This window comes from Mesoplodon densirostris, chromosome 2, assembly GCF_025265405.1.
Source record: "Mesoplodon densirostris isolate mMesDen1 chromosome 2, mMesDen1 primary haplotype, whole genome shotgun sequence".
NCBI lineage: Eukaryota > Metazoa > Chordata > Mammalia > Artiodactyla > Ziphiidae > Mesoplodon > Mesoplodon densirostris.
Window position 1 is genome coordinate 140406740 of NC_082662.1, and position 25108 is coordinate 140431847.

The following is a 25108-nucleotide window of genomic DNA, read 5'->3' on the forward strand; positions in this document are numbered from 1 at the left end:
CCAGGGCACACCTCTCCTTCCAGCAGCTCTGTTTGCCAAGAGCACATGGGGAGCAAGCTTCCTCCAGGTTATACCCAGAGGTTTCTCTTCTTCCGGTCCCTCTCATCTTCACCAGCCCCTCCGGCAGTGCCCTCCCACCTGTCGCCATCCGCCTGCCTAGGTAACAGGAATGAGTGGATGGACGACCCCAGCTGCCAGGCCCACACACTGGATGTTAATGGAGGCAGAGGCCTGAGAGAAATTGCTCGAGAGCCTCTGGGTCCGGGGGGATTTGAAACCTTCCTGTCTCTGCTGTACGCCTTGCTCTTGCAAGTGTGTTATTGTCTCAGAGGCTATTTATCTCTGTTAGGGCTGTTGCCATAAATAGTATGATAAAAAAGAGCCATTTCAGTGAGTCAATGAGATAAAGGCTCCAGTCAAGAGCTCACTTTAGAGCTATCTTAAGGATTCACTTAAACCTCAATAATTCTTTTCTTTGACAGCATTCATATTTAGATCCATTATGTGCCTGGAAAGGAAGAAGGGGTAGGGACTTCGGGGGGAGCTCGGGTGGGAATCTCAGCCTGGTTGTGGAATCTTGTAGTGTCCCCAGTGGCTCTTTGGTTGGAGAAGCACCAGCCCTGGAGCGTGTTCCCACGTGATTTAAGTGGCCACCAGATGTCCCTGTGTGCAGGCGTCACAGTGCCCACCTGCTGCTGTAGGCAGAGAAGCCAAGAACCAGAGATGAAGATGTGAGGAGAAGCGGCCACACATGCCTTCTGACTGGGGCAACCCTGCCTGCGACTCCCTGTCTGTCTCTCTCTTTCTCACCACAAACATTTATTGAAAATATACCATGGACAGGTAGAATAGCTCAATGCATAAAACATGGTCCCTGCCTTCAGAGAGTCATGAAACCAGCCACAAGATGACGTGCATGCTGTCCCACACAGCTAAGACCCTGTCCAGGTTTTTAAATATCCCTGGAGGAGAATAATAATATTCAGAATCATCTTCATTAACATTGTTCTTAGAAGGGCTAAGAACGGGCCATTTTCTAAACACTAGCTCGTTTAACGCTTACAGCAAGCCTATGAGGTAGTATATTATCATCATTGGCCTCGGCATTCTACAGTTGGGGGAACTGAGGCGTGGAGAGATTAAGGAACTTGTCCAAGGGGCCACAGCTAGTAGGCTGTAGATCTGGGGTTAGAGCCCAGGCATCATGGCTCCAGAGTTCACATTTTTAGCCTCTTGCCTGCTACTTCTCACGTCCCCAACCTTCCCTCCCTCTCTCACTGAGCTTCCCGTAAAGGTGCTGTCCCTCTAGAGCTATCTCACTCTTGTGGCCTCTCCCGTTACGGAGCACAGGCTCCAGACGCGCAGGCCCAGCGGCCATGGCTCACGGGCCCAGCCGCTCTGCGGCATGTGGGATCTTCCCAGCCTGGGGCACGAACCCGTGTCCCCTGCCTCAGCAGGCGGACTCTCAACCACTGCGTCACCAGGGAAGCCCTAGAGCTATTTTTTATGTCTTAACCGCATCTCTTGTGTTGGCGGTCGATCCCACTTCTCTTAGTCTGACTTTAACTGCAATAGAGACCATCTGGGAGTCACCAGGCCCTCTGGGATAAGTGAATGTTGTCATGAGAAGATGGACACAGGCCTCAGAGCAGCAAAGCCTTCTCACTTACCTTCAGGGGACCCTGGAGCCTCAAACAGATGGATCTCAGAGGCCTGACCTCTTGTGAATCTGTGTTTGTGACAGGTGCTCCCGCAGGGACAAGTGCCAGCGGGCCTGGGAACCTAATCGATTTGCTGCCAGCATCAGCCAGTGCATGAGCCTCGAGGTGCATCCCAGCAGCATCTCAGTGTCTGAGCACAGCCGGCTGGTGAGTAAACTCATCCGGAAGGTTGGAGGGGTGGGGTGTGGGACCGGCACAAGTGTGGGTGTGTTCCTTTAACACTTGCACAATGTAAATGGCTCACACTTTAAATGCTCCGAGGAAACTTAATATTTGTAGGAAAACTATGATAACTCTTATTGTAAAGGGCCTAGTCTTTCGCCATGCCCCTTGCAAATGCATTACCTATTGATCTGTTTTGTAAATCTAGATTTTGCATTTAGTAACAAACAGCTACAACATAATGCAATCCAATGCCATTCTTTGGTATATGGTGTATTTCAATCGTCCACTTGATACAGTCTCTCACAGAAACCTGGAGTTGCCTTTGTGCTTGTATATGTGAGAGAGACAGACAGGCAGACACAGAGAGACTGAGACTTAATTCACAGTATGTGCTTAGAATATTAAAAAGAATACAATGGTCCTTAACCACCTGTGGAGTTGCAACCCCAAATACTTCGTGTCCTCAGGCCCTGCACTATTATTTCATTCTGGAGGTTTTATGAGCATTCACAAATGTTAATTAGTTAATGAACCTTCCAAGACTTGCGTTCATTCATCCCCACCGGGAGGTTTTGGCTCCCATGGAGCTGAGGGAACAAACAGCAGAGTTTGTACCTAAGTCTCTCAGCCCCATGGAAACGAAACTGGGGCAGAGATTCAGCAGCAAACAAATGTATAGAAAGGCTAGGTGATAGCCATTGTGACTAAGAAATCCCTGCCAGGTGGGATGACAAAGGGAGACCTCCCTCCGTTAGGACTGGCCACTTGCAGGCCACAGGGTGTTGTCACCATGAACCCTCATGGGCACTCCCCACTGGGAGTCACATTTCTCACCTATTGTTCCAAATACCACTTAGATATTATATTGTGGTCACTTAGTACAACCCCATTTCCAAGTACACTGAATTCAGAGCAGCGTTTTACCATTAAATGATTTCTCAATCAACAGATTCTTCTGACGCTCTGTGATATTTTTACCATTCAAAGGAAAGTGTTCAAACTTGGAAGGCCTGCAAACCACTGACCTAGATCACTGGAACCCCAAGAAACAGCAGACGTCATCTGAGCCATTAGTGTCCACTGCCTGCCTTCCTCTGATCCCCTAAGCTCCCTGTGAGGCGACTGCCCTACTCTAGGGGAGCTGTCGGGGGGCAGAGGGCCAGAGAGGAACAGAGAATAGAAACTCTAGGAAACCCACCACCTTGGCAAGCAGACCCTAAATGACAGCCAGGCTGAGGAGCCAGCTGTCTTGCGCCAACCCGGTAAACTCCTTATAAACCTGCAGACTGGTGATACGTGTTCTCCCACGAGCCAGGGCTAAGGTTTATTTGTGAAGGGCTCAGCTCATGACTTGCTCTCAAGTTTGCATGATTTCATGTCAAAATGAGCTGGGTCTGAGATGGGTTTGGGGACCTTGCCCCCTAGCATCCCTCCCTTCCCCTCCCCCCAGTGCTTTCTGCTGCTGGACAGGACTGAAACATTAATAGTATTAATAATAAAGACCCTGCACACCCCTCGCAGTGCTACTGTAATTGTTCAGTGCCAAAGCTAGAAGATCACCTGGACCAACAGCCTCTTTATCAATGAGGTCAGTGGAGATGAGTGAGCAAGTGGGCAATGTCAGGGCCAGGCCCGGAGCCCAGGTCTCCTGAGCCCCAAGGGCTCCTCCTACAGCATCATCCCTTTGCTCCTCCCACAGCTCAGCCTGGTTGTGAGTGATGCTCCCGATCTGTCTGCGGGCATCTCCTGTGCCTTTGGGAACCTGACAGAGGTAGAGGGACAGGTATCTGGGAGCCAGGTCATCTGCATCTCACCAGGGCCCAAGGTTGTCCCTGTCATCCCTCTGGATCAAGGTAAGAAGTGTCTGCCATGAGAGTCATATGCTAGGGGCTGCCCTACCAGGGTGGCCAAGAGAAGAGGACCCAGGGGACAGGGTGGCAAGTACCAGCACAGACTGACTGACAGCTGCCTGACTAGGTCTCCTTATGCCAGACACCAACAGGGCTTATAAACTTGTTTGAGTATGAAAGCAAACTGTCATGCCCCAAAGCAAAATTCAGGAAGAGGGAAATCCCTTGCTCCCATTTGGGTTAAGCCTGCACACAGTGCATAAAGATTTTTTCCAGACTTCCCTTCCCTTCGAGGAATGTCAGTGGCTTCAGCCAGCGGTTTTCAGCGGGTTCTCTCCATAGAACTGGGGGCTTTTAGGGCTTTTGACCTGATATTTCTTTTCTTTTTTTTTTTTTGAATTTTTGAATTTTATTTATTTTTTTATACAGCAGGTTCTTGTTAGTTATCAAGTTTATACACATCAGTGTATGCATGTCAATCCCAATCTCCCAATTCATCACACCACCACCCCGCCCCCCCGCCACTTTCCCCCTTTGGTCTCCATATGTTTGTTCTCTACATCTGTGTCTCAGTTTCTGCCCTGCAAACCAGTTCATCTGTACCATTTTTCTAGGTTCCACATATATGCGTTAATATACGATATTTGTTTTTCTTTTTCTGACTTACTTCACTCTGTATGACAGTCTCTGGATCCATCCACATCTCTACAAATGACCCAATTTCGTCCTGCTATTTCTTTTTTTTTTAATTTTTATTCTATATCGATGACCTGATATTTCTGACAGTAACTGAACATATTTGACCAAGCAGGGGACTCTGTGGGATCTGATCCATTACCTCCTCCCTAAGAGGGGGCTGGGGGTGTCTGGGTCTCAGTGATGGGCTGGTCATCAGCAGGATGAAAGGGAGTCTCTTGAAAGAAGATTCAAGAAGGTTCCATCTACCATCGGTGCCCCAGGGGAGCCCTGGAGTAGCTGAATGATTCACCCTCAGTCTCTCCACTGTTCCCCAGATTTGTAACCTTCTCCTTTTTTTTTCCTTTTTCCAGACTGGTTTGGGCTAGAGCTGCAGCTGAGATCCAAGGAGACAGGAAAGATATTCGTGGGCACCGAGTTCAAGTTCTACAACTGCAGCGCCCACCAACTGTAAGCACACCCCTCGCAGCACTAGTAATTGTTCAGTATCAAAGCCAGAGGATCACCTAGACCAACATCCTTCTATAGGGATGAGGTCGGGAGAAATTAGTGAGTAAGTGGGTAACGGCAGGGCCAGGCCAGGAGGAGTCTTGCCCTGGGTCTGGATATGAGTGTGGGGTTTTTCTAAGTTCCCTTAGAACAAGAATCATATTGTATTCACCTCACAGTCTCCCAGTTGGACCTGGCACATTGTCTGGAAGAGAGTAAGCTCTCCATAACTATTACTTTTCAGTTATATTCCATTTATTCAGTTATATTAAACCGAATGGCTTCACTCTCCACAGCCTCTGATCTCATTCAGTCTCCCTTGCAACACACCCCACCCTCAACTCTCAAACTAAGAGTTAAAAGAGGGTTTGAAGTAAAAACAAAGGTCATGGCTCAGGACCCAGTAGAAAAGTTCTCCATTTTATACCAGTTGGTGGTGGATTTGAACATGGAGACTGACAACCAGTGGAGCTTGGACACATCATCCATGACCACATGAAGAAGGGACTAAGAGATGAGGAAATAGCCTCACCCAGCACTCAAATAAAGGACTCAGGCTGGGAGAGGGAGAGGAAGCTTTAAACTATACTGTGGTCCAAACTGAGCCTTCAACTTTTCAAGGAGGAGGGGAAAACCAGACCCAACCACCAGCCCTCAGAAGGGCTTAAGTGCAGCCCAGCTGACCTCACCAGCCATCTCCAGCAGCAGAATGCCTATCAGTTGAGTGCCCTTGGCTGTGAGATCCAACAGCTGCGCAGGAAGCTGGGAACATTTCATAAGTAAAAAGCAGGGCCAGGAGTGGAGGAGAGAGAGACCCATACTTAGTTTCTGCTGGTTCCTCTCTCGAAGTGAAACTGAGATTCCTTCCATACCGTCTGGAAACTCATGCACCATTTGATTTAGAAAGAGGGAAACGCACCTCTATAATAGGGCCACATAAGGGCCATGTGACCCTGGTCAATCAACAAGGAGAGAGATCAAGCAACAGCTCCATGACAGAAGGAGCAGTACCTGAGAATATTCTGTGGACCCATCCTTCCCATTGCCCAGGGCAGGAACAACCTGAGGACTCCAGCAGTATCAAGTCTGAGGGTCTAGGCTGTGGGCACAATGGGCCCAGCAGTCCATGTGGGGAGAGGGTCTGTTTGCAGCTAAGCCCTAACGGAATTTAGCCATCAAAATAGGCAAATGAGCCTCCTTAGTCTCCTCTTTTCTGGTCTTGATTTTTCATGATTAGAATCATCTTCTAGAGTTCTAGGGTCTCCACAGTAGCTAAGGAAAGAGACGTACCTGAGCCCCATTTGGCCAAATCAATAGATGTGCTGAGAAAGACAGAACAAGTGGTAAAAATAGCCCGGGAGGAAGCAAGGCAGGGCAGTATGTGGCTGAAGCTGAAATGAATAAAATTGCCCCCTACCCACTGCATTCCAATCCCATTTTGTTGGGAAATGCAAGCATCTTGGAGAGTGAACTTCCCACAACACAGCAGTGAAGGAATACATTGTTTGTGAGAGCATCCACATCTCCATGGAAACTCAGTGTGATGTCACCACTTTCAACCATATTGCCATGGCAATGGAGATGCTGTCACAGGCAACAAGTGTTAGCAGAAAAACAAAGCAGGTATCCTTGACACTAAAGATTCCATTTTATTGCAAAACACTATCTTACCCTTCTTTACTCCTGGCATTCACAGTTAAAACTCACAGAGTCAAGTTCAATTCTTTCCTTTTACTATGGTACACTGAGGCCCATAGGGTATAAGTGCTGCAACAAAAGTCACAAAATTAGCCAATGGAAGAACGTGTTCTAAAACCCTGATCTCGTCATCCTTGATCCATTTTCATGATTTACTTGCTGAATCATAAGATGTTAGCAAGAAGCAATCCATCTGGGCTAGTTTCAGGAAGAAAATAACTAGGGGCATATCTAGAAGGGGATAAAAATATTTGGCATGGAGAAGAAGTGTAGATGGGCTAACGCACCCAATCCACTGTGGAGTATTAGCCAGTGACCCCTGGATCAAGCCCCATCCACCCAAATGTCATCAGAGCTCCCACCAGGTGGCGCCAGATTGCAGACCTGGCCGTGTCCCTTCCAGGTTGGTCTAGTTGTGAGAGGCTAGACTAGAGGATCTGGCAAGAAGCAGGAAGAACAACCCTACCTGCAAAACCCGTTTCCCTGACAGTGGTCTGATCACACACAGAGAACCTAGATGATACACACAGCCTCCAGGGGAAACCAGAGGGAAAGAAGTGCTCACTCACACTGGGGAGAAAGACAGAAGCCACACACATAGCTATGCCTGGCTACCTGGAGAGTGGGACAAAGTTATCATTTAATACCGTTTACTCCCCCAAAACTCAGAAACACGGGTGGTATGAGCCAATCATTAACACTCCAATGTGATTTAAGAGCTTGAAATAACAGGTGATTTAAGCACTTAAAAATAATACATTTAGCATTGTAAATAGTTTTCACAATCATGTCCTATACATTATCTCGTTTGACACGAAACACCCCATGGAGTAGACAGGAAAGTCTTAGTACAGACAGATGAAGAAATTCCGAGTCAGAAGGTAAAGTACTTACTCAGGGTGACCCCAGTGGCAGTGACAGAGACAAAACTGCAACCAGATCTGCCCAATTTCTATCCCTGCGCTCTTTGGGCGATTCTGTCTTTATTTTTTAAATTTTACTTATTTTTATACAGCAGGTTCTTATTAGTTATCTGTTTTATACATATTAGTGTATATATGTCAACCCCAATCTCCCAGTTCATCCCACCCCAGCGATTCTGTCTTATAAGTAGTGGTATGCTGGCAAATGTTTAACTATCAGAAATCAGGGGAAAAACTTATTATATGGCATTTTCCAATTTCTATAGCATAAATACTCCCTCCATGGCTAATTTCCAGCTGCTATCATGATGCCAACCGCTTGTAAAATTCCTGAAAATATGAATAATTGGCTGTCATGAGCTGATGCAGACCAGCTCTAGCACACCACTGGTTTCTAAGTTACATTATTCCCACTCTGAACACATTTTTCTCTCAATTTTCTGGTCCCGTGAACATCTTAGAGGGATAAGCCACCATTCTCAGGGCTGGGGATGCCCCACCAATCTACCCCTCCGAGAGTGAGCTAGGATAACAGACTTCCTTCATGACACATGGGCTACCAGGCACCCTTACCTTCCCTGTCTGCTCCCTTCTCTTTGCCTCTTACTGTCTCTATCCTTGCAGGTGCCTGTCTTGTGTCAACAGCGCCTTCCGCTGCCATTGGTGCAAATACCGAAACCTCTGTACTCATGACCCCACCACCTGCTCCTTCCAGGAGGGCCGGATCAACATTTCAGAGGTAAGCATAGCTCACCCTGGCACAACAGCAGCCCCAGTGAATCTGAGTGGTCCTCCTTTTTCAGATGGTCCGTCCAACAGCTTGGCCATCTCCTTGCCCTGGTCCATGTTGGTCTTCTTCCCAGAGATGTTAGAAAGCCCTGGTATTATAAGGCTAAAAAAAGTGGCAGCAAATACCCCAGAGAAGGAGAAGTGTGCCCTATTTGCTAGACTCCTAAGATTGTGTGCATTCAAAAGCTTGAGGGGACCTGAGGGTTGAGACTGAAAGTTTAGAGGAAATATATCCAACCGAACAGGCCCCATGGTCCAGAAGAGTGTAGTGGATGGTGTTTGTTCTTTGACTCTAAGCCCTTTGCTTGGCTACAGACATAGTCTAGTTCAATAGAACATTCACTCTCAGCCACTCTTTCATGCCAACCTCCCTTCCTAGTCTAAAATTCAGTGATTCTTTGACTCTGGTATATGACTGTGTGGGTGGCCTTACAGATGAGAGAGGCAGTCAACTGGTGAAAAGAACCAGGCCTTGCTAAAAGTCCCATTTTCTTATATAGTCAAAGTGCCATCCCTAAGGCCAGACCCACCTTTGTCATCAACACAGTGCCATATCAGATTTCTTCTCTTTCCAATGTATATCCCACCCAGTGGTATTTCCTTGAGGTTGACTTTCTTACAAATTCATAGCAGGCCCAAGCCTGCTGGGTCAGTGTCTAATGTTTTTCATGCCCCAGAGTGACCAGTAGGTGAGTTTGAACAACTATAGAGACCTTATGTATTCCCACAAATGCACAGATGTATAAATATACATTCACCTCTCGTTCCGCCTTTTAGAAAATCCGCAAATGTAAATAAGCGACAGTGTAGCATTTGCAAATACTGCTATGGCCTTTATATGTCTCCCTCTTGCACTAGGCTACAGGCTCCTTAAAGGCAAGGATTACATATTATCTTTAAATCCTCAGTGGCTTTTTCAGTGGACGTCTGTAGCATGCATGCATGAAAGCATAGAGGGACCAATGACCACTTTATCCAAATGCCATTGATAGGAAGTGTTCCTTGGAGCTACCTGTCTAAGATTTCAAGAAATAGAGTCTTTTCTGTCTCCTAATCTGGGTAGAAGTACTGGTTGCTTCCATGCATAAACACTTTCTCGTAAGTAAGCCTTGATATACAGGTCAGCATGATGTACAATTTAAATACCTTATCATTTTATTTGTCAATTATACCTCAGTAAAGCTACATTTTAAAAAAAAATTTTAATTTAAGAAGAAAGTAGACCTTGAAAGGTTTCCCAGACACTCACACACACACACACACACACACAACCATGAATTCTTTTGAGCTCCTGAAACAATATGTGTTATATTCAGCCAGAAAAAAGTGGAGTTTGCCTGGCTTGAAAAAAAGACACACAGATGGTGCCCACAGGCGGTATTTAAGGCAGACCCAACCACAGGTGCGTCAGCAGGATGGAACCAGTTACCTAGTGCCCTGAAAACTCTTCAAGGAAGGCTTCTCCTCTGGCCAGTCTGTATGCTTTGATGTAGCTGACCAGAAAGCTCCACCCTGGTCTTAGTGGACACCGGAAATTAATCCCAGCCCTGGGATTCTGCAAGAGGATGAGACTGCTTTCAGGCCAATCTTCTTACCCAGAGGAAAGGACCCATGAGCCAAGGGTATGGTGGGAGAGGGCGTGTGCCCAGCTTGGGTGTCAATAGAAGAACGGCCTAGGGAGGCAAGGGGGCCAGGGCAGGGCTGTGCAGAGACGAAGGGTGGGCAGTGAAAGGTCATGGGAAACAGTCTCAGAAACTGACCTTCACAGTGGCCACTTCTAACCTCCAAAGTCTGTTAATAAAATAAATCGAGAGGACCACAGAATGCAGAGAGAGAGTGTGACGTGCAGGTCCAGACAAGAAGGAGCAGCTGCTTCATTTTCATCTGGCTGCCGCGCTCCCCTGGGCAAAGAGAAACCCGAAGCCAAGCCTGACAGGACCCAACGGGCAGCTGGAGTGAGGGCAGGAGAGGTGTCAGACCGAGCGAGACCAGTGACTCTGCCCCGTGTGGAGGCTGAAGGGCTGAGGCCCAGAGGTTAATTGAAATCATGCTGCCTCCCTCTCGCCCTTTAGAAGTCACTGGAACACAGCTCCCTCTCAGCCACGGGTGACTCAAGAATTCCAGAGGACTGGGCCTGGGAGAAGCTGTTGCCATCCCAAGTCAGGATTAAATTAATACCGAAAGAGCCCTGGGGGGAAAAGCCAGAGGCTTCCCATCTCCTTGTTCATTTCCTCCCTTAATGTCTGTTCCTTGAGGTGAGAGAGATGCCTTTGTCTCCCGTCACCTCCCCCTCGCCCTGCTGACATGCACTAGCCAGCAGGACCCCAGAGACTGGGTGTGGGTGAGGGTGCTCCGGAGCTCCTGACTTGACTCAGGAAAGGAAATAGGGCGCAAGTTCCGAGGAGGTTGCCAGGGCCACAGCCACTCCCGTGTCCTTTCTCAGCAAACAGCTCCCAGACCCTGCTCTGTCCTGTCCAAAGCTCCGCTTTGGGGGGGAGCCCCGTTCCTGAACATGTGGGGAACAGCAAAGGTGCACGTGGCCGGCTCGAGTGAGGTTCCCCTTACTCAATTAAGAGTCCTGCCTATGTCCTCAGGTTCTTCTGGGGACTGGAAATCCCTTAGGTGCCTCTTTGGGGCTCCTAGAATATCTCTTTTCCACTTCCAGTAATGGCCCCCCAACTTGTTGTTGTTGTTGTTGCGGTATGCGGGCCTCTCACTGTTGTGGCCTCTCCGTTGCGGAGCACAGGCTCCGGACGCGCAGGCTCAGCGGCCATGGCTCACGGGCCCAGCCGCTCTGCAGCATGTGGGATCTTCCCGGACCGGGGCACGAACCCGTGTCCCCTGCATCGGCAGGCGGACTCTCAACCACTGCGCCACCAGGGAAGCCCAAGGGCCCCCCAACTTTTAATCAAAATTTTACATCTCTCTTCTTCCTAGAAACAATGTATAACTGATTAGCTCCATTGATGTGTATAGTAACATTAATGTATCACACATTTGCATTTCTCTCACTTGTGACAGGAGGGTGGGGGATGGGGGGACCAGTGGCATCAGCATCACTTGGGAACTTGTTAGAAATTCAAATTCTTGGGCCTCATCCCAGATTAGGCTGAAGATTGAGAACCACTGACATATGGCATCTCAGTTGATTCTCACAACAGACCTGCAGTTTCACATAATTCATATTTGACAGATGTAGTCACCAAGATGCTAAAAACTGGGGGTTTTGCCCAAGGCTACAGAGAACTCAGGCATCCAAAAAAGTAGAGTACAGGATGCTTTCTCCAGAAAATCAGAACGGGTCTGCTTGTCTATTTCCACGGTCGCAGCCACACTTGTGGGCCTAACCCCAACCTAGCCCTGCCCCGTTGGTCATGAGGGACCCTCACAAATCCATCCCCACAGATGGAGAAATTGCCCATGGAATACAGGTCAGTAGTGCTACTTCCAGATACAAAGGCAACCAGGACATGAGATGAATCTGCCTACTTCTTTCCAGAGGGCTGATGGACCAATCCCACACTTAGTCCCGATAACCAAGAACCACTGTGCTAGAGTGAATGCAATTCAAACTAAAAGTATTTGTAGTTAACATTTATTGAGTGCCTATTATATATACAACATTATACATGTACATTTTTATCTCATTTAATTTTAACTACTCTATGAAGTGGATTCTATTATAGATGAATAAGTTGATAAGTTTAAACAAGTTTCCTATGATCCTCACATAAATGCAGAAGTCATGGTTCAGTGTTCCCAAGCTGGTTCTAAGGAGGTTGAAGTCCTCTGATGCTGTGTTCACGTACACATGCGAGAAATATGCAGTAGTAACGTTGACATGGTTGACCCAGTTTATCACCACTTACAACAGACCTTCCTGTCCCTCTTGCCTGCAGTCTAGGGTTGTCAGGTATCACAGGCCCCATTTTATAGATGAGGAAGCTGAATTTCAATTGCACCGTCTCTTGAGCTCTTTTAAAGTAACGAGCCAAAGCTTTCCCCCAGTCAGAGCACAGCAGATCTCTGATGAGGTCCCAGAAATCTGGGCCTCCCTGGACCCGATCAAGCTGTGACGTGGTGTTTGCAAGTGGGTGTGCGCAGGAGTATGTATGGCTTTCAGCTTTAGAAGCTCATCTCCCTCCGTGGCTAAACCAGGCCTAGTGAGATGTAGATACACATATCTTCTTGACGCCCTGTCCCAGAGGAAAGACAGAACCAAATAAATCCGATTAGCTTCCCAGGATGCTGGCTGTTCTCTCTCTTTGAAGTCCAGCTGGTGAAGATAATGTCATTTCCACATGGGAGAAGTCGTTTCTGAGGGCTGAAGGGTCCCCAGCGCTGAAAGCTGGAGAAGCACAGCTAAACAGGGTGGATCGTGCGGCCCAAAGGTTCTTACACAGGGCTGCTGTGCCAGGGTCCTGCCCTCCCTCTGGTCGTGTCTCCTCCTCCACAGCTCACCCCTCCCCTGGGATGTTCCCCAACAGGACATCTGCTCATCTTGATAGAAACTCAGATTGCTGCCAAGGAGGGCTATCCTGCTGCCAGTTAGCCTAGAGGCAGAAGGAGTAAGATGACCTACAGAGGTCATTCAGGAGACTGGGCGGGTCTGCAGAAGCAATGGGGATTCCAACAATGCTCACAACAGTCTTCACATGCTGCAGAAAAAGCCTACCATGACTATTTGCTCTCTTGTTCTTGGGACAGGAACTGTGTGCATGCATGTGTGTGTACTCACAGAAGCAAACAGCTTGGAAGTGGCCTTATTGTATCTAATGAAACCCATCACCTTCCTAAAGCCCCAGAGGTATTGAAGTTCTAACAACTTGGCAATGTTCAGGCTGCCGGCTCTCCTGCACCTGCCTTCAGCCCTCACCACTGCCATTTCCACCTAAGACTCGCTGCTCCCTCAAGATATTCACCAGAACAATCTCACAACCCAAAGAGTCTGTATATCCCTGTATTTCCTAGGAAGAAGAGTGTACCTGGGCACCAGCCATGTCTTCCCTTTGCCCTAGAGAAGGGAAGGAAGGATGCTATTCCATCTGGCCTGAGAGAAACAGACAAAAAACAAGCAAAGCCTAAGGCATTCTTTTCTCCTGGGGCAATCTTGGAAGCCTGTTTAGGCGTTTGGAAAGCCCCTAATCATCATCCTTCAATTTAGTCCCAAAAAGTCTGAAAGTCTGACCAGGGGAATTTTTTCTAAAATTGTATAATCTCTTTAAAAAACTCATAAAAGTACTCATAAAGTCTCCTTATGATTCTCCAACTTCCAGGCACAGCCCAAAGGATGAGGGTGTGTGTGGGGTGTGTATTTGTGTGTTCGTGTATATACACATGCATACATATATTTTATGTCATAGTTAAAAGGATTCTACAATCTTGTTTACTAACCTAAGACATTGTACTCCCAAAAGTACATCTTTAAGACTCCGCTCATGAAATTTGAATTTGTTCTCTGAGCTCATTAGAGATGAAAAAACAACTGATCACCCTTTACAATATATCAACTAATTCTTTTTTTTTCTTTTCTTTTTTAAACTGCCTCAGTTTTAATTTCTAATACAGTAAACAAAAGTTCTTGAGGTCCTTAACAATTTTTTTCTTACTAGTTTTTTTAAACAAATCTGTTTATTTTATTTATTTATTTTTGGCTGCGTTGGGTCTTCGTTGCTGCGCGCGAGCTTTCTCTAGTTGCGGCGAGCGGGGGCTACTCTTCGTTGCGGTGCGCGGGCCTCTCACTGCGGTGGCCCCCTCCCCGCCCCCCCGTTGCAGAACATGGGCTCTAGGCGTGCGGACTCAGTAGTTGTGGCTCTCGGGCTCTAGAGCACAAGCCCAGCAGCCGTGGCGCACAGGCTTTGTTGCTCTGCGGCATGTGGCGTCTTCCCGGACCATGGCTCGAACCTGTGTCCCCTCCTTGGTGCATCTGTCGTCATCTGTCGGTGAACAGAAGCCACTGCCTGAGTACCACGTGCATACCCCAAAACCCCACGCAACGCTGTCCTGGCTGCATTCCGCGCCAACGCCGCCGTCCTGCAGGCTCCTGCCAAAACTTTTCCATTAATCCCCAGATCCCTATCAACTAGTTCTGATTCTGAATACCTGTTCTCTCCCTCTCTCTCTTACGGGTATACACACACACATGCACACACACACACAGACACACCCTCATTATACCTCAGTCTTATTTCTAGTCTAAATTTAAATTCTAATTTTTTAGACTCAATGGGAGTTTTTTAGCCACTAACAGGAACAAGTATCTCCTTTTCAATGGGATGCCTGGGTTTCCCTAAAGTGGTGTTCTTTTTTTTTTTCTTGGCTATAAATACATGAAAGACTGTCAAGAGTGTCCGTGGGGATTGAAAGTAAAAGTGCAGTAAAGAGCAAGTTTATGAGTTGGCAGCTTGAGTGACTGACTTCTAAACAGGGACCCATCTGTTCTGAGGTTGCCTTATGCTCCTGTCTCCTGTGGAAAACTTGCCTGCTTGATATCCTCACATGCAGTCACTGAGAGATGGCACCGTGACCCGTGAGGTTCCGCCTGACCCTCCTAGATAGGTTTCTGTGGGAAACTTCTCCTGGACCAGCTTTTCATAAATCCTCAGGATTCCTTAATAGATATAGATGTTCCAATTTAGTAATCCTGTGACTCCAGAAACAATGACCATTTCCAAGCCCAGCTTCGGGAATCAAACTCCTGCTCAAGTCTCTAGATGTCCAGAAAGCAGGACTTTACCTCATCTCTAAAAAATCTAGGAAATTGGAGCCAAATGGAAAGTTTGAGATCGTTTTGTCTGTTGCTTTATTTTCTTATTTTCCATTTACCCTCCCACAAGCAATGACTACATGTCAGGAATTCAGATAAAGCCTGGGGATACGGAGGCAAATAAGATGCAGCCTAATCCTCAAGGCTCACAGACCAATAAGGAAGACACGTCAATGAGAAACTGCAATTCTGAGGGCTAAATGCGATCGGGGAGAGTATCCGTAACCCATCCTGAGGGCCAGTGCAGGGAAAGAGTCAGGGATGGCTTTACAAAGAAGGAGCTGCAGGGTTGAGTTTGAAGGCTAATTAAGAGGTAATCAGCTAAAGAGGGCTGAGTCAGGGGCCAGGAGGAAGATTTCGGGGGGTGGAAGGGGAGTGTTTCTGGTGGAGAGAAAAGCATCTTCAAAGAATCAGAGGTTGATAAGTGAGGGAGATGGTCCCTCAGGACTAACCTTAAATTCCTCCGTGGTATGGCTGGACCACGATGCCCAAGAATCACAGGGTAAGAAGGAGGCAGGGGCCAAATCATGAAGGGAAGGGCTTGCTCCTGCGGCCACTGCCTAAGCCCACACTGAGCGAGAAGCCCATGGCTAAGGCAGTCCATTGTTTCACATTCCTGTGGCACCAAAGGCTTCTTACCAGGTATGCCTCAGGCATTAGAAGAGGGACCATTTATTGTTCCAGACTGTCCCACACCTTGAGGAAGTTCAGCATCCTGCCCCACACCCAGCACTAAATGCCAGTAGCGCCCTCTGCAGGGTAGCAACATACCAACACACACACACACACACACCCACCTTCCCATAGGCTCCCTCTGAGAACCACCACCACCACGGAGGGGAAGGGGACAGGGAAAGGGGTGCCTTCAAGACGTTGCCCAGTTGATCCCCGGACACAGGAAGTGATTGCACATGGAGGAGGCTGTGTGTTCTCATTTCCAGAGGCCACTGGGCAATGTCTTCCTGGAGAGGGAGAAAATGGGCCGGGGGTGGAACTGTCAAGAGGTGGTCATTTGACCTCTGGTGGAGAAGCAGCCTCTAGAAGAAGAACTGAGGAACATCACTCTCCTCCTCTCTTCCTCCCTCTCTCATGGTCCTTCCCACAAACCCTCCACACCAAGACTGTATTTTTTGTTTTGTTTTCCAAAGCAATATGGTCTTCATGCAAGGCTTGGTAATGAAGTGAGATAAAAAGCCAGAGCAAGTGTTTAGAGTGTTGCTGGGAGGGCTTGATCCACCTCCTGGAAAGGGCACTCAGTCGGCGCTGGGAAGCTGAGGCTTCCGATAACAGATCACCTTGGGCAGGGACGGTGCAAGAGGGGTGGGGAGCCGGAGCTGGGGGACAGATGAAACCCAGAGGTGGGGGGTCCAGGCTGGGGACAGGGACGCGGGGAGCATCTTTTATCCTGTGTCTCAGGAGATAAAATCCACAACCTGCCATGCCGGGGCTTGAAAATTAATTCCTAAATTGTAACACGCACACCAGATACAGGACAACTTGTGGGATGGGGATGATGATATCGAGGCCCGGGAGCTAAGAGATAGGTTTCCTATTCCCTGCTGACTCCATGTGCCCCTTAAATGAGGTACATCCTTGTGGGCAGCCCGCCTGGATGCAAGAGGGTATGGCCTGGCATGGAAGGCCTGTCCACCGCCTGGGCTTGGGGAGCAGGGAGGTATGAGCCAGGACAGACCAGATGGAGGCTCTCTGCTTGTTCCCCAGGACTGTCCCCAGCTGGTGCCCACGGAGGAGATCCTGATACCCGTCGGGGAAGTAAAACCAATCACCCTCAAGGCTCGAAACCTGCCCCAGCCTCAGTCCGGCCAGCGAGGCTATGAGTGCGTCCTCAACATACAGGGGGCCGTCCACCGGGTCCCCGCCCTGCGCTTCAACAGCTCCAGCGTCCAGTGCCAGAACAGCTCGGTAAGCGCACCAGGGCAGGGCTTTCTCTCACACCTGAGCCACAGCCTCAGCCTGGCCTGCCCCGGCTTCCAGAACCCTCCGGGTCCACAGGCTGACCCATGTCTCCAGGGACAGAGGAGTGTGCAGGCCCCAGGGTCCCTCAACAGAGCAAAGCAGGTTGATAGTGATGGAGGTGGTGGAGGGCTGTGAGGACCCTCCTGGCATAAGCTGAGAGCTTTGTGCCCTTTCTGAGTTGAAAGAGTACTTCTTGGCCTTTGGTGAAACTTCAGCCAACGCCAGTCAACTTGACCCCAAACCCCATCCGCATTCAGGGAGTGGATCCACTGGAGGGCAGGGCACCACGCGGGAGGAGAGCTGCAGAAGAGATCAGCGCAAGTGGAACTAGAGTGGCACGAGGGGAGGGGGGAAGGGAGGAGGAGGAAGCCGTGAACGCCAAGAGCAGCAAGGGTTAAACCAATCCCGAATGCCAGACAGAAAGCACGAGGTGTTTAATTACACTACTAGCCCAGAGAAGATCTTTTCATCTGCCAACTCCCTGTCTCCCACCAGCTCTGGGGGGTCAGCTGGGAGATGGGGGGACGTGATAAAGGTGACAGAGGTGCTGAGGGAAGGTAATTCGCCCGGGCGAGATAAAGAGAGTCTGGGCCTCTAATCAGGGAGCTGTCAGATTCCCGGTCATGGGCACTTGATGAAATCTGTAATCGGTAGAAGGCCGCCAAGCACCCGGGGAAGGTGGGAGATGAGAAAGCAATGGAGCACAACGAAGGGAGGAAGGGCCGGAGTGATGGGCCCTGGGAGCTAAGTGACCGGGCAGTCCCCACAGAGGGGATTCCCACAGAGGCTCAGGGGCTGGGCCACCAGTGGGGCTGTTTCTGATGTGTCTGAGGGCTTGAGAGTCCCTCGGTGGGATCAGCATGGGAGAAAGTCCACTCCCAGCCGCAGCTTGGGGGCCTTAAACGGCAGAGCCGATCAGATCTGTGCCCTGAGAGCTCTGGGCACTTTCCCTAGTGAACTGTTGACCAAAGTAAGGCTCACATGCAGAAAGAAAGGGCCACCACGGGGCCTGGCCAACCAACCGAGGCACCGCTGTGTGTTACACACGTGCTGAGCTCAGGGTTCTGTGGGATTTACAGAGCGGCATGTGGACTTTCTAAAGAGACTAGACTTTCATGTGAAAAGATGCAAAGCAGCTCCCGGGAAGTGCCTGGTTAAAGACAGAAACACCAGGGGACGGAGAGGATGGGGAGGGCTGGGAGGGATGGCAGAGAAGACACCTGGGGAAGGTGAGTCTGAGCTACACTAGGAGAGTAAAGGTGGTCAAGGGTGGAGGCTGTCGGGGGAGGGAAGAATTCTTAGGAGACATGAAGTGAACACATACAGAGAGGGGCTTGGGCGGGTGTGCTTGGAGACAGGTGCTTCAAAGATTCTGGAGGAGAAGTGGAAGAGAAGTTTGGAGAACTAAGCTTGGATGGGATTATAGGGGGTATTGAATGCCAACTAAGGGGTTTGAGCTGGATCCTGTTGGCATTAATGACTAGCAGTCGGGGGCAAGACACCATAGGGATAATGTGAACGGCGCACGGGGTTCCTGTTTCTCCCTCTGGTCCTCTCTCAACCCAGAGGGAACCAGAGCCCCTGGTTTCTTTCCTGGTCCCCTGAGATAGCAGCAGCATCCCCGCCCCCCTGTGATAGAAAGCCTCCTGAGCGTGTACCTCTGCCCCTCTCCCCACAGTATCAGTACGACGGGATGGACATCAGCAACCTGGCCGTGGACTTTGCTGTGGTGTGGAATGGCAATTTCATCATTGACAACCCTCAGGACCTGAAAGGTAAGCAGCTACTTCCAGGTAGAATTTTGATCTTTCTGTGACCCTGGGAAAGACTGGGGCTGGAAGGATCAGAGCCGTCCAGCTGCTGTGTCATGAATAATACACTCCCTCTGTCAGCGTAATTCTTCAGAGGATCCTAAAGCAACATTTGGCGCCATCAAAGGAGTCCTGTTGGGAACCCTGTTTTTATTACAACCAGAGCATCCGCCGGGCGGCTGCCGGTTCATCACGTTTTCCTTTGGCTCCCAGAGACTTTGAAGTGTCTGTGGAACCTGACCAGGAGAGCAGCAGGCAGGAATGTCCTGCCAGTTTCCCTGGAAATGGAGATATTATTTCCAATCAGGTTCTGGTTCCCCTGTCCTTGGCCCCAGTCACTGCACAAGGAAGGTTTGAAAGGCGGCTCTCCGGTCCTGAGGTGGACGGGAGGGACCAGCTTGCTGACTCGAGGGCACAGCTGTTGCAAGAAAGCTCAGGAAGGAGCTGGGCTGATGCAGGAGGGGGTGTTCCATGAGGCCACCTCATTCATGTCCTACACACCCATGTGGAGGTCCTCCTGGGTGCAGGCAGGCTGCCCGCAGTACAGCATTCCTCCCAGATCTCAAGAATGACAAAAGTGACTCCAGTTTGATGAGCACTCTGGCTAGGCACTCACTAAGTGGTTTATTTGAGATTATTTTCCTAATCATCACAACAACTCTGAAGGGTATGTACCAGTATTATCCTCATTTTATAGGTAAGGAAACTGAGACCCAAAGAAGTTAAGAGATGGACCAAGACTGTTCACTTTGGCAATATATACACTAAAATTGGAATGATGCAGAGGTCAGCATAACCCCTGCACAAAGATGCTGCAAACTCACAAAGCATTCCATGTTTTTAAGACAAAGACTGTGTAGTATAACTTATATGTGGAACCTGAAAAAAAATGTCCAACTCACAGAAACAGAGTAGAAAAGTGGTTGCCAGGGGTTTGAGGGGGTTGGAGAAATAGGGAGAGGTTGGTAACAGGGTACAAACTTCCAGCTATAAGATGAACAAGGGCTGAGTATCTAATGTATAACATGGTGGCTCTAGTTGGTAACACTGTATTACATAATTGAAATTTGCTAAGAGAGTAGAACTTAAATGTTCTTAACACATATATATGTATATATATATACACATATATATACACACACAAACATATAGATATAGATGTAGATATGGGGGTGATGGATGTGTTAATTAACTAGATGGGAGGAATCTTTTCACTCTTTTTATGTATGTCAAATCATCACAATATACACTTCAAATATTGTACAATTTTTTTGTCAGTTGCATCTCAATGAAGTTGAAAAAAGAAAAAAAAAATGGACCAAGAGTCAAATAGTAAGAGGCAGGATTTGAACCAAAACAGTCTAATTCTGGGGGCTTCCCTGGTAGGGCAGTGGTTGAGAGTCCGCCTGCCAATGCAGGGGACATGGGTTCGAACCCTGGTCCAGGAGGGTCCCACATGCCACGGAGAGGCTGGGCCCGTGGGCCATGGCCGCTGAGCCTGCGCGTCTGGAGCCTATGCTCCACAACAAGAGAGGCCGTGACAGTGAGAGGCCCGCGCACCGCGATGAAGAGTGGCCCCTGCTTGCCCCCACTAGAAAAGCCCTCGCACAGAAACGAAGACCCAACACAGCCAAATAAATAATAAATTTAATAAATTAATTAATAAACTCCTACCCCCAACATCTTCTTTAAAAAAAACAAACAAAAAAAAAAAACCAGTCTAATTCTGGAGCTCACATGCTTAACCACGTCACTGTCTTTCCTCCCAGTGGCTCCGGCTACCGTGGGATGTGAAACCTCCTCCCCTAGAACCCTGTCACCGCCCCCCACCATGAGCCACATTTCAAGTAGCTAGGGTCGTCACAAGCCTGTCCTTCAGCCCGAGGGTCACCCCATGGGCACAGAAAGAGGGACTGAAGCCACAGGAGGACCTGAAAAGTGCTTCAGCATCTCTTCCAGATGCTACGGTCCCTGTCCCGGACGCTACCATGAAAATCGGTGCTACTTAGGCTGGAAGATTTTTTTCTATTTCCCCTCATACCCAGGCCAAATTTTCTCAGTACTAAGAGATAGACATTTCCCCTGCTGAGGATCTGGGCTTAGTTCCCAGAGGTTGCCTTCGCACCTGGAGCTTAGAGAAAAAACAGCCACATCCAAGCTGTGGCATCGGAACCGTCCCTTGTGGCGCCTGACAACTTTTAAGCAGCTCCTTGAATGCACAGGCCATGGCGATCTCACATTCACCTCCCACCCAGAGCCCAGCTGTTCCTGGAGATTATGCACTGTGTTGGGTGGAGGAGGTCACAGTGCTTAAGGATGCGGATTCTAGAGTCCAACACACTGGGATGCAAATCCTGGCTCTTTCACCAATAGCTATGTGAACTCAGACTAATTACTGCTCCTCTCAATGTCCCAAGTTCATTATCTGGGAAATGGGGGAAAGGATGCCCACCTCTCAGGGTCACCATGAGGATCAAATGAGAAATTAGATGTGGACCATTTGCATATTAATAAATGCATAATGTGGATTTGTTCATTTTAAGATTCCCATTTCCTGCCCTCTACCGTAAGAAGCCATAGGCATGAGGATGTTTCAGTATAGCCCCTGCAGCTGAGACTGAGGAATGCTTGGCAGAGCAGAGTAGAATGGGGACGCATGGAAGAATAAAAAAAGACCTCTACCCTGGGGCATGTACCTGACCTCCAGAGGCATGCCACCCAGGCCTGAGAGCTTACGTCTGCTTACCAGAAGAGTTGAAAAATGACTTTCTAAGTATTCTGCTTCTGAAGAATCCTACTTGGGACTCTGAATTCAAAACTCCAGCAGACAACTACCAAGCCTCGGGCTCACAAAACAGTTCCGTCGACTGGCCTGTCTAGGGCTTCTAAGTGGGTAGGAGACAAAAGCAAAAGCATTTGCAGACTCCAAAAGTGACCTGTTAAGTAGCCAGTTTGCCCTCTCTGGGGATATCTGCTCCACCCACAGGGCCATGAACAGGATGGTGTCAACCATCTTTCCTTATCAGTTCTGCCTCCACTCTGCCAGGCATATGGCCTTTCTTGAAGCCCCAGCTGACGCCTCTCCCAGACCCACCCAGTCCCCCGTGTGCCTCTCTCCTCTCAGGACCTGCGTGCTAGCAGCATAGCGAGTTGGATCTGCAGAATCCCAGCTTGGGGCACTAACCTTAGTAAACTCCAAGAGTCATTACATCTCTCTTTGAGCTTCTTTTTTGCCTGAAATGGGGAAATCAGTCCTTACCTCTTTCAGCGAGGGCCGTATGTGGCAGAAAGAGAAGCAGCAGCATAAGAATGTAGTTTGAGTTCAAAGAAAAGATAATAAGCATGTACAGAACATCAGCTATGTTACAGGCACTGTGCTAAGCACTGAACATACAACATCTCATTCAAACCTCACAAAAAACCAATGATTATCACCATGTTATAGAGTAGGTACTGAACGTTCAAAGAAGTTAAATTCTTTGTCACATTGCTAGGAAGTGGTGAAGCCACAATTAAAGCCCTGATCCAATTTAATCTAGAGCCAGAACTCTTAAATAATATTTTCTTGTAGTGCCTTTAAACGACTGCTAAGAGGCTCAATTTATTATTAATTCCCCATCAATTACTCTTGCAAGGATAATGATGATCATGGGTGTTATCCATGGATGGGGGCGGTTTCTATCACGCCTGCAAAAAGGGGGTAAATTGTGAGGCGTCCTCTCCAACCCCATCTGTGACTGCCCCCCCTCTCTTTGCAGTCCACCTCTACAAGTGTGCAGCCCAGCGGGAGAGCTGTGGCCTCTGCCTCAAGGCCGACCGGAAGTTCGAGTGTGGCTGGTGCAGCGGTGAGCACAGGTGCACCCTCCAGCAGCACTGTAGCAGCCCCTCCAGCCCCTGGCTTGACTGGTCCAGCCAAAATGTTAAGTGCTCCAACCCCCAAATCACCGAGGTGAGTCCCCCAGTTTCCCAGAGTGGGATGGGATGGCCGGGAGCTGACCCCAGGGCAGTGGGAGTTGAGCCTTTACGGAAGAATTCTTGGCATAGCGTGAGTTTAATGTGAGGGTGTGTAAAGCTTCTCACAGGTGTCTCGATGGCCTGTGTCCAGGCGTAAATGCCAAGCGTATGGAAGTGTGTCCTCACGCCCGTGCACGAATGTGCGTGCCCATCGGTGGGCACCGAGGAGGCACAGCCAGCGCAGCCCCCCTTGCCAGGCTGGCTGAGCCAGGTGGGGACGAGAAATCGGCTGCATGGGGGGTGAACGTTTCAGAAAACACGTTTAGCTTTTCTCAGCAGAAATGCGCTTTCAGGAGCTGCAGTTAGCTCAGAGTTGCAAAGCTGAAAACGGAGGAAGAAAGTGAAGGCAGGCACTGCATTAGCCACCGTGCCATTTCCCCGGGTTTACTCTCTGTCCCAATTTGTTTGTGCATTTTAATGGAAAGAAATAGGTAGTTAGTTACCCTGGAAAAAAAATGATGTCTCCTGAATAGTCAATTGCAAAGGAAAATGAATAGGTAATGTGAATGAACATGCAGCTGCTTGGGGTTTGAATGGCCGGGGAGAGGAATAGTTGTATTTAACTTCGGTTGCAATATGTGCTCATCACTCTCTGCTGCTGCCTATTCGCCGACTGTCCTTGTGCTTTGAAACTAATTGCATGTTCCTTATGGTGACTAGGAATATCGGCCAGGGCAAGTACCACTGTGATTTGCACGTTTAAGAAAGTAGGAGGAGGTCATTCCCCGGTGGTTCAGTGGTTAAGACTCGGGCTTTCACTGCTGTGGACTGGGTTCGATCCCTGGTCAGGGAACTAAGATCCCACAAGCCGTGCAGTTTGGCCAAAATTTTTTTTAAAAAAAGCAGAAGGGGCTGCTCCTTTCTTACCTCTTCCCTGAGCAGATGCACTGTCCCTTTCCCTGCCTCATTTTCCTTACTGGCCAAAGAAAGCCAAGTCTGGCTCTCATCTATGTCGCAGAGTATTGGGAAACTTCTGGAGCATCCCTATGATCATTTTCAAGCTTCAGATCAGTTAAAAAAAAAAAAAGCCTCAAGATCAAACGAGTGTTGTTAACCTACAGGTGAGTTATTTGAAGAGGGAGCAAATATTTGTTTGGTGTGCTTGGCACTGTTTCACTTAATCCTTACAATCACCAGGAGAAGTAAGTATTCTCACCTCCATTTTACAGATAAAGAGAACAAGGCTCCGAAAAATGGAGTCGTCCAAGTTCACACAGCTATTAAGTGGCAGGGCCAGTGTTTCAACTCAGATATATTTAATTATAAAAACATTTTAAGAGTCTCTATGATTTGCCCAAGTAACACAAAACAAGAAGTGAGCTTCCCCTTCCTTTATATCCAACCGTCCTAGCGGATATGGACCAGACAGATGCCATCCATCCACATGGCGGTGTATCCCAGGAATAGCGCAGTGCTATAGAAGAGCATCTCCCGCCATCCAGGTCCTCATTCATTCTGGTAGGAAGATATTATGAGGGTGCAGACACTGCCCCTCAAAGATTGAGCTTCTTCAATCCCATTTTTCTTTTGGCCCTCGCCAGTGGTGGTGCCTACTGACAGTCCTGTGTCTTTATCTCACCGGGAAAGTGTTTTCTGGGGCTGCTGGAGGTGCCCCAACCTCTGCCCTCAGACAGCTAGCTCCCTGAGCAGCTCAGGGCTCCATGCCTTCTCCCTAATTCTAGTGATTTCCAGCACTGGCTGCCTGGAGAACTTGCTCTGTTCTGTAATTCTTCTTGCTGCTGCAGTTGTACGTCTCTCTGCCTCTGCACCTCTGGTACAGGGGAGCTTAGGCAAGGACTTGCTCCCATCAGCCCCTCTCACTTCCAGCAACCGGCTGCTGCCCCAGCCCTGTCTCCTCTCTGACTGGCAGGGGCCCCAGCCCAGCCAGAAGGCAGGCTTCTCCCTGAGAAACCTCTGCCTCCGTCACCCCTGCTCACTGACCGAGGACTGACAGGCTGCTCTGTTCGCAGAGGACACCCAGGCGACACGATGCTAATTAACCCCCTGAGGTAATTAGGCTGTAATTGATTTTCCCAGGGAACATAGCAGCAGGAGTTGGAGGCCCTGAGCAGTTGGGTCTCCTCTTGGTGTTTTCCAAGTAGAGGCTGTGGAGAAAGAAGGAGTATCTTGGGAGAGAGACAGACCCACACCGTGTCTCCAGACACTCGGGGGACAGCATTGTGGACAGCACATGTGAGCTGGAGGAGGC

The 25108-nt window shown here is 48.9% G+C and overlaps 1 protein-coding gene and 1 non-coding gene across 5 annotated transcripts in view; both read left to right on the top strand.

Moving 5' to 3' along the window:
- Positions 1 to 25108, top strand: part of PLXNA2 (plexin A2) — a 217485-nt gene that overhangs the window by 140611 nt on the left and 51766 nt on the right. For 3 of the 4 annotated variants that reach the window (XM_060090971.1, XM_060090972.1, XM_060090973.1), the window contains 7 exons: positions 1745 to 1868; positions 3586 to 3739; positions 4786 to 4882; positions 8167 to 8281; positions 16820 to 17020; positions 18753 to 18849; positions 22644 to 22834. In XM_060090971.1, the coding sequence (XP_059946954.1) occupies positions 1745 to 1868; positions 3586 to 3739; positions 4786 to 4882; positions 8167 to 8281; positions 16820 to 17020; positions 18753 to 18849; positions 22644 to 22834 (979 nt within the window). Of the gene's footprint in view, positions 1 to 1744; positions 1869 to 3585; positions 3740 to 4785; positions 4883 to 8166; positions 8282 to 16819; positions 17021 to 18752; positions 18850 to 22643; positions 22835 to 24936; positions 24969 to 25108 lie in introns of those variants that run through there. The other variant, XM_060090975.1, reaches the window with a different exon arrangement.
- On the top strand, positions 19626 to 19727 carry LOC132484745 (U6 spliceosomal RNA). Its single transcript, XR_009531298.1, has one exon. It is a non-coding gene; the product is annotated as a U6 spliceosomal RNA (small nuclear RNA).